This window comes from Paramormyrops kingsleyae, chromosome 20, assembly GCF_048594095.1.
Source record: "Paramormyrops kingsleyae isolate MSU_618 chromosome 20, PKINGS_0.4, whole genome shotgun sequence".
NCBI classification, from domain to species: Eukaryota; Metazoa; Chordata; class Actinopteri; order Osteoglossiformes; family Mormyridae; genus Paramormyrops; species Paramormyrops kingsleyae.
The window spans coordinates 19,644,310-19,653,588 of NC_132816.1; the positions used below are offsets into that span (position 1 = coordinate 19,644,310).

The following is a 9,279-nucleotide window of genomic DNA, read 5'->3' on the forward strand; positions in this document are numbered from 1 at the left end:
TTCTCTGTTGCCATCTAGTGGTCAAGAAGAGATTGTACCCTTCCACATCGAAAAATTATTGGGTCACTGTGAGATTACTGACTAAGATATCACATGTGGGGCGACCGTAAACACATTTGGCGTCCTCCAAACGAGACTGTACATGTATTTTGTGCCTTAATGATTGGCTGAACTTTTTGTGTGTTGTCTGCAGCGTTTGCAAAACTCCCAAAAACTCCAAAAAAAATCACATTAATTTCTTATGCTAGCCCTGCTATATATCGAAACTGTGATGGGGAAAGTGGCAATGCAGAAGGATCAAATGAATATAAATTTTAGGTATTTTTGCTACTCTGGGGTAAGTCTGCATGTACAGTATTGCTCGTCAAATTCCATGGTTCTCCTCTGATAAGTGACCATTGTTTTAATAGAAGCCTATGAATCTCTGCATTGTCCTCTATGATCAGGGTGTCTGCCTAGATATTCTGAGATGCCACCACAGTTCCCATTAGCCCCGACACTCACCAGTGCTTTACAGAGTTAAATGGTATGCAAAGGAGAAAAACACATGAGTAAATTGCCTCCTAAAACTCCCAGTCATAGTGGTGTGGAGTTTACTGCTTTCTTAGGCCACAGCCTGCCAGATTCTGGCCATTTCTCACAACCTGCCTGGGGTGCTGGAAAGTTGGCTGGCTCCGTCGGACAGGCTCCGTAAGACAGGCTCTGTAGGACAGGCTCCGTAGGACAGGCTCCATAGGACAGGCTCCGTAAGACAGGCTCCGTCAGACAGGCTCCGTAGGACAGGCTCCGTAAGACAGGCTCTGTAGGACAGGCTCCGTAGGACAGGCTCCATAGGACAGGCTCCATAAGACAGGCTCCGTAGGACAGGCTCCATAGGACAGGCTCCGTAAGACAGGCTCCGTCAGACAGGCTCCGTAGGACAGGCTCCGTAGGACAGGCTCCGTAAGACAGGCTCCGTAGGACAGGCTCCGTAGGACAGGCTCCATAGGACAGGCTCCGTAAGACAGGCTCTGTAGGACAGGCTCCGTAGGACAGGCTCCATAGGACAGGCTCCGTAAGACAGGCTCTGTAGGACAGGCTCCGTAAGACAGGCTCCGTCAGACAGGCTCCGTAGGACAGGCTCCGTAGGACAGGCTCCGTCAGACAGGCTCCGTAGGACAGGCTCCGTAGGACAGGCTCCGTCAGACAGGCTCCGTAGGACAGGCTCCGTAAGACAGGCTCTGTAGGACAGGCTCCGTAGGACAGGCTCTGTAGGACAGGCTCCGTAGGACAGGCTCCGTAGGACAGGCTCTGTAGGACAGGCTCCGTAGGACAGGCTTCGTAGGACAGGCTCCGTAGGACAGGCTCTGTAGGACAGGCTCCGTAGGACAGGCTTCGTAGGACAGGCTCTGTAGGACAGGCTCCGTAGGACAGGCTCCGTAAAACAGGCTCCGTAGGACAGGCTCCGTAAGACAGGCTCTGTAGGACAGGCTCCGTAGGACAGGCTCTGTAGGACAGGCTCTGTAGGACAGGCTCCGTAGGACAGGCTCTGTAGGACTGGCTCCGTAGGACAGGTTCTCTGAGGCAGAGCTGGCAGGAGGTGCGTTTGTCTCCAAGGCAACACTGGCCCAACCAAACTGAAGAATGCTGATGGGGATTTAAACTGCCAGCATTTTCCCTGGGAAGAAGGCCAGACTTTTCTTGGTTTTCTCTTCAGCCAGAGAAATTTGGTCAAGCTTTTCAGGTGCCAGTTGTGTGAACATCTGGCTCTTGGTTTTGCAGGCTTGGGTTTGCCCACAGCCACCTACCTGGCGAATTCTGCTTGCAAAGGAACAAAGGTTATGGACCATTTCCTGAATAGAAGTATGATAGTTTTTCTGGATAATGTTTTCACTAAATATCAGACTGTATTCACATTCAGTCAAAGAATGCATACATTTTTAACTACAGGGCAGCACTGAAAGCTCTTCCAGTGTACATGCACTGGAACTCGTCAAGTTAATAGGAGTCTAGGGTATTCAGGTTTTTCTGTGTTTCCAGTTGGATAAAGCAGAGTTTTTTGGTTCTGGGTTCTGCAGGAACCATTTGTTATAAACCATACCAGTGCTCACGGGATTTATTCACAGGAACCTTTTGACAGATCATTAGGATATGAAAAGGTGGAGGTCCAGATAGTTTGAAAGCTCAGCAAAACAGAGAGTGGGGCAAACTTCCACAAGATGGAGTTATAGAATCCCTTGAGCACCTCATTCACTCCTAATTCCGAACATATGGCTTCTTCAGGAGAGTCATGTTGATTTATTCATACCAACAACCCCAAGAGAGAAAATCATCCACATATTCAATCAAAGTAAACAACTGGCATATGACTGGGAGGCTGAGAAGCCATTTTGAGGTTTTCCTTCAGGAAGAACCTCACCAGCATGTTATGGTTCATCAGTTATGAATGCATAGCCAAGAAATAATTCTCTGTAAGTATTGCAATTCTAGTAAACAACTTCTCAGGTGTGTCTGCAGAAAGTGTGCTCTCTGTTACTTGGCAGCCTAAGCCCATGCAAGAGAAATGTCGCCACCAATTAAGTTCCTCTGGTAATTTGTAGGATTTCCTTCATCATCCAACTATCCATCCTCCTAACCCAGTGTTTCCCAACCCGGTCTTCAGAGACCCCCCAGGCAGAGTTAGGAGGGAGCAAAAATATGGACTGTCTGGCAGGGTTGTGGGAAGAAACAAAAAAGTGGACCGTCTGTTGATCCCCGAGCACCAGGCTGGGAAACCTTGTCCTAACCCATCTTGTTGTTCCAGGTGACAACCTCCAGGGCCATCTCTCAGCTACATTCCCACTCAGAACAGGAGGCTTGGTATCTTTTCCTAAGAGTCTGTAAATATGTGGGTTAATTTCCCAGCCATATAAACTGACCAGTGGTATGAAGATTGGTGAAAAGAAACAGTGATGGTAATGCATAAAAATTCAGTATAATAATTCGAAATGCGCTCACAAAGAATGGGGGGCAGTGTTATGGCAAGACAAAATGTAAAGCATTGTATGTGTTACAATATTATAGTTTATACATAAAGAATTTGTTTCACCCTTTGAAGAAATTCGACTTATTTTCTGAAATTCTGGCACACTACAATTCCCAACACCTCCTGGCTCCAGGAAGTTATGTGACGTCATGCGGAAATAGATGTTCCAAACATCCGGTGGTGGGTTCCGTGGAAATTTGCTGGTTTTGGAGAGTTAAAACCGAAGAGATACAGGTAAACAGGCCGACGAGAGTCGTGATATTCGAGGCGTTTGTGAAGTTTTGACGGTCAGTTGAAAACCAGCTGTTTGTAAATTCAAGCGTTTAGCGGAGTTTACAAATTTAAGCGGTAATCAGACCTGTAGTGACCTCATGTGTGTCACGGCATGTACGGCCAGCGAAATAGAGAAACAGCGTTAGTTTTGTTTAGTTTGGTATTTTTGTACACCTTGGAGATCCCAGGATTAAGTTACCTTGTCCAGTAAACGGTGTTACTGTGGTTATACCAGTCCGTGCCGTAGGGATTCCACGATCGATAATGGTTATAATGATTATAGTAAAACGAGATTGTACAACAAACTGATAATCAAAACAGTGGTACTTTCTAAATTATGTTATTAGGTCTTTGCATTATTCACTAAATGCTGCGTATGCATTTTAAAGTAATTGCATTTGGTCCGTTAATAGTATTACCGTTAGTATTATGTTAAGTATTATATTATTATTTCATAACACCTTAGATTTTGGGTGAATTGGAGAGTAAATGCATACGATTTTCAGTAACAATGAATTGGTGAGAATTGTGTTTGCATGGTCAGTATGAGGTTCATACTGACACTGATCTGTTATCAGCACGAAGCAGACTACTGCAAGGTCACAAAGATGCAAAATCATTGTTTCAGTCCTGTGCTATGTCATCGGTCTAGGATCATTTTGGGACTGTTTAGATATATTCCTTGAATTTTACTTTTTATCTGTTTATTGGGCATTCCCCCTTAACACAATATGTGTGTTTCTGCCAGGTGTGAACCAAGCTGGGGGGCAGTGATGGAGAATGGGGAGGTAAAGGCCCCGGTGTGCTCCAGGCAGGTGAAGGGGGGGCCAGGGAAGGAAGGCCCGCCCACTCAAAAGGCCCCCAAGCCCCGGAGGCCCCGCTATGGGGACAAGCACAAGAAGAAAAAGAAGCCAGTGAACCCGGCCGAGGAAGGAGGCTGTGAGGCTGGGGAAACCGCGGGCCCCGACTGCAACGGCACCACGGAGCTGGACGGGGAGTTCCAGCAGAACACAGCAGAGGCAGAAGCACCCCAAGGGGGGGCAGGCACACCTGAGGAAGAGGGAGAGAGCTGGGACACCCTGTTCAACGACGACGGCGACTGTCTGGACCCGCACCTGATCGAGGAGGTAAATGCATGGGCTCCTCAGGCCCCAAACACACATCACAGCTCCTGTCGCAGTCAAGCTGCACAAGGAAGCAGGTAGCATGCAGAAAGATCCTACTTTTGGGGGAGGTGTACCTCTCAACAAGCACAAGCCTCCATCTTGTTGGTCAACCTTGTTTCCTCACTCGTTTAATTTCGCTCTTGCTTTTCGTCATGGCGACAGTTTTCCGAGGGGTCATGCCCTTAGCAATACCCAGTGCAGCGCTGATCCGACAGCCTCCTATGGGGTGTAATATCCGTGTTGTTGCCCTGCTTAGTAAGGTAGTAAGAAAACAAAAGAACCGAATGCTTCGGTGATTCTGGATGAAGCTGGGCACATCAACGGCCAACGACATAAATCACAGGAAGCCACTCTGTTCTGCGCCAGTTTGCAGTGCCGCTTATGGATGCCAAGCTGAACCCGCCTTTGACACCGATCTTCCCTGCTGTCTGAGAGGGGACGCGGCGTTAGCCGTTTGTGGCTAAGTTGCCCCCGACCAGCTCACACTTCTGCCGTTTGTCAGCGCTGCATGCTTCCCTCCGTCTCTCTCCGTCGTTCCCCCAGATCTCACTGACGGAGGGGAAGAAGAAGAAATCCATCCAGGATCCACAGTTCGACTACTACAACTACACCGTGGAGCGGGAGGTGGACCTCTTTGAAGACGAGCTGTCCCACATCCTGGAGATATACGACTTCCCTGTCGAGTTCAAGGTGGAGGATCTGATGCGTGCCTTCCAGCCCTACCAGTGCGTCCTTGTTTTGGAATCAGTCTCTATGACAGCATGTCAGGTGTGATGATGTCATGGTCACATGGCCTTTCCTTCTCCTCGATAGGCAGAGAGGCATTGACATCCTGTGGGTGGATGACAGGCACGCCTTGGCACTGTTCTCCAGTCCAATAACAGGTCAGTCTGACAAACTCGGGCCACTGGTGTCATTTCAGCAGGTTTTTCTGTCGAAGTCTGACAGAAAACAAAGACGACCCTGGCTTCCATCATACCTCTTAAGCCTCTTGTTTAACACATTGACCTATAAACCAAGCCTTTTGAGATTTTTATGGTTTATAAAGTATCCGTAATTAATGCATGTTCAAAGACTGTCGCTGCTGCCTTCTCGTTAGTTGGTTCTGGTTTGTTTTTCCAGCAAGACTTTCCCAGATTATCTCCTGGGTTATTCTCAATACTTTGTTAGCCTTCTCGATTTTGGGAGCAGCCTGGGTTCTGTTGAATTCTCTCATGTATGAAGGTGCTGCTCCCATGTCAAGCTCACACCGTCTCCTGATTCTGTGCCCCCCAGCCAAAGAGGCCCTGAGGTCGAAGCACCCGATGGTGAAGCTGCGATCCCTGTCGCAGGCATCCGCTGCTAGCAAGGCCAAGGCCCGCCAGTGCTCAGGTGCCCCAGGGCGGCCTGCCAGCCTCCCCTCCTCTATGACCATCGTTCTTTTTGAGTAACATCTTTTGCACTCTTTTAGTAGGACTGGCTATGGACAAAATAGCACCCCATGAACCATTTGCTGTACTTTTTGACTCCATTAGGTGGTGCTCTCTGTTCAAAAAAGAGCATGCCCAAAAGCCCAAAGCACAAAGAGCATGCCCCAAAGCAACCGAAGAGCACCATCTAGTGGGGTGAAAAAATACAGCTAATGGTTCATGAAGCGTCATTTTGTGTATCACTTATTATGACCCAATGCATTCCTGTGTCTACCCCCTTCCCAGATGACGTCCTACCTGCCAAGGAGCGACCACAGACCAGTGCCGCTCTTGCCCGTCGACTGGTGACCAGCGCCTTGGGTGTGAAGAGCAGGCAGACCAAGGAAGAGCGCGAGGTGGAGAAGAAGAAGCTGCAGGAGGCACGAGGTGACATCGCCGAACTTTTCACTTTTCATGATGGGTCTTCTAAACCTGGGACGTTTCCCAATTATGGTTGGGTCTTCTCAAAATATATGACTTCCAAAAATAAGGTTGCCTCATTAAGCAGGGGGGCTCTTACGAGGGCATGGTGGAAGGTTTTTCAGAGTAGGAAGTTCTCCCCTTTGTCTCCGGAGCGCCTACTAATACCGTCACATTTTGATCTGGCCGTCTGTTTAGCACCCACCACTAGATGGCAGCACATTTCAAAATAGTCATTGACTCGGTGGCCTGCTGCTCTGTGATATAAACTCATTCCTGTTAAAGAGATCTGAGCCGTTTTTAGCACCAAACAAAATTATGGTGGTTTTTATGGGAGCTTAGATCCCTTTTCCACCAATTGCAGCTTTGCTTATAGGAACCACTTGTTTGGATCATGGATACTTTCTGAAGCAATAAAGCAGGACTAAGAGACCTGCTGTGACTGTCACACACAAAGCGTTAATAGGACTGGATATATTTACTGCCACCGTTCCGGTTAAGGATCGTGTCCCAAGAGTACGGCTGAAAGACTCTGTATTGGGCAGCGTGGGAGAGTGCAGGAGGACCCTGAAATGGGGAACGTGTCACCGGCATGAATGAGTCCCCCGGCTGTGGTTTCATGGTTGCATTTTGTCGATTTATTCTTAGAGCAAAAGCGCTTGGCAGCAAAGCAGAGAGATGACGCCTGGGAAGGGAAGTGAACCAAGATGGATGGATGAGAATGAAGATGCCCCCCCCCCCCCCAATTCCTTATAAACTGCCAGTGAATCCCTCACCCACCCCCCAAACACACGTGTGACCATGAAGGGGTGCATTTGTGCGCATGCAACTCACATGCCGAAGCAGAGGGCTGGCACTTAGAGCTTATATAGACATTTGGAGCAGGCCCCGCTGCGGTCACATGACCCGCCATGATCACATGCCCCGCTGAGGTCACATGACCCGGTCGCAAAGAAACACGGAGGCTTTTTTAATAGAATGTAGCCAGACAATGCCACGAAGGCGGCATTTTTAGAAATGCAATCAAAGCCAGTCAATGGAGAAATTTTCATTAATTATAAGACCCATTAAGCTAATAAGCTGTTCATTAAAAATATTGGGTATGTACATAGTTTTTTTAATTGAGAAAATGTATCCAAAACTTTGTTGCTATGTTTCCAAAAATAGCAGGTATTTATTTTTTATGATTTTCAAAGGCCATGTTAGCATTCCTATCAGCACGACAGTCAAACAGTTAGTGAATTTAAGCCAACCGGTGTTAGCATAACAATGCTGCCTAGGTGAACCCCAAAAGCTCACCAGCTCCTTCCTGGCTGTGGTCTATGATTATCTGGGTATAAGCCCTTAATTTTCATTATCTCTACATTTGAGTGCTTGAGGTGTGGGATTGTACAGCTGTCAGTGTGAACCATGTGACCGGCTTGTTTTAAAGGAACATCAAATATTTTTTGTTTCTAATATTTTTGGCTACCTTTTGATTTTTTTTTTTACCCCTTTCATCTACTGTGAAGTTGGTGCACTTACTCTTCTGTCATGAAATAAATGGTTTTAAGAAGTTTCTGCTTAATGTGTGTCAAGTCAAAATCCTGAACGACGCCCTAGTCTCTACATCGCCAGGTCATGTCCTCTTGCCAGAGACTTGGATCATCTATATACTGCCTGTCGTTGAACAGACTCATCCCAGGACAGAAATCAATTCCAAATATCAGTGGGTTCAGGGTTCGAAAACGACAGTCGTTTTATAGGGTTTGGAATTTTGGAGCTCACCAACCAGTCAGACTGCCATCTGCTCACCTGTCCAGGTTTCCTGGAAAGATGCAACACCAGTACGTATTTTTTGACATGAAAAGACTTTGGTCTTATTAACTCAAATTATTTTTGCCGGGACTGCATTGAGCGCCTGCTTAAATGACTGAAATAATTAGTGTTTTAAATATATTGTTAACACGTACACCTTCCAATTGATGCAGTTGGTGCATTTCCATAACAAAAAAAATTAAAATTTGTAATCTTTTTTCCCTACCTTCCCTCAGTTTTTTCGCCTGGTCTTTAAGTTACCGCTATCCACCAACCCTCGACCGGAAGAGGGTCAGTTGCCATGTTCTCTCGTCCACGTGACATCTTGTCTATCCTTTGTGTAACGCATCTCTCAGTAGCAGCACTAAACAGCTACTGGTGTAGATGACCATCTCCTATCCCCACAGAAGCTTCCAGACACTCACTGGCACAGGAGTCTGTTTCATTGCTTGTGTGACAGCTAAATAACTCCGTGAGCACATACAATTTTGATCACCACAGATTTTTGTATAAAAACTAAAGTCTATTAAATGTATACAGTGTCATGGGATCTAGCAATAAATGTTCGAAAAACTTATAATTAAAGGTCAGAAAAAGATCCTTTCCTGTCATTTTAGAGCACATTGTGGTGTCTGAAAGGTTTTATGGTTCCAGGAGGTGGTTTAGTTGTGTTTGCTATTTAGGAAGACCTAAAGAAGGTTTAGGTTACCAAATTTTAAACAGGAATCAAGTCCACGTGCTGAGAATCTTTGGTGCTTTAAAGCAAAATTGTGGGTTTCTCAAAATAAATCGGTTGGCTAAATTTTGCCGACGTAGCCCAGGACTGCTTGTCTGAGTAATGAATGCTTACTTTGAAGGCAATGCCGCGTTTCACGTTTGCTTAAGTGCTTGATTGCATTTGTGTATACGCCTGCAAGAAACCCTGCGTGTCTAAAAGTGTTTTCAGCCGGATGTGAGCGTACTCTTGAGCTATTTTTGCTTGTTCCACTCCCTCGGTTAGATGGATGTTGCTTAGTGCCACAAAGAGTCTTCATTAATTCTAATTTTCTTTGATCATTGGTTTGCCGTTGTATCCCTGTTGCCCGTCTTAAATTTTGTAATATCGTAGTTGCACTGTAAAATGCCTAACCAATCTAACTAAAGACAAAATCGGCGTCTGATAAAGACTGAT

General features: G+C 46.5%; 1 protein-coding gene across 2 annotated transcripts; it reads left to right on the forward strand.

The window, feature by feature from the left end:
- Positions 1-3,151: 3,151 nt before the first annotated feature.
- On the forward strand, positions 3,152-7,866 carry r3hcc1l (R3H domain and coiled-coil containing 1-like). Of its 2 annotated transcripts, none has more exons than XM_023820592.2 (7): positions 3,152-3,238; positions 4,026-4,404; positions 4,987-5,168; positions 5,257-5,327; positions 5,719-5,814; positions 6,138-6,278; positions 6,960-7,866. In XM_023820592.2, exons 2-7 carry the CDS (start codon positions 4,051-4,053, stop codon positions 7,010-7,012), a joined length of 897 nt encoding a protein of 298 aa, XP_023676360.1. In that variant the 5' UTR covers positions 3,152-3,238; positions 4,026-4,050; the 3' UTR covers positions 7,013-7,866. The 2 variants fall into 2 exon arrangements, with proteins under 2 accessions (XP_023676360.1, XP_023676361.1); XM_023820593.2 differs by having other exon boundaries at positions 3,190-3,291.
- Positions 7,867-9,279: the final 1,413 nt, after the last annotated feature.

Bases quoted from the DNA above. Each gene is read 5' to 3' on its own strand.
- r3hcc1l (XM_023820592.2), top strand. From the start codon at position 4,051: ATGGAGAATGGGGAGGTAAAGGCCCCGGTGTGCTCCAGGCAGGTGAAG. The intron at 5,328-5,718 runs GTCAGTCTGACA...TGTGCCCCCCAG, and splicing joins GTTCTCCAGTCCAATAACAG to CCAAAGAGGCCCTGAGGTCG. The intron at 6,279-6,959 runs GTGACATCGCCG...ATTTATTCTTAG, and splicing joins GAAGCTGCAGGAGGCACGAG to AGCAAAAGCGCTTGGCAGCA.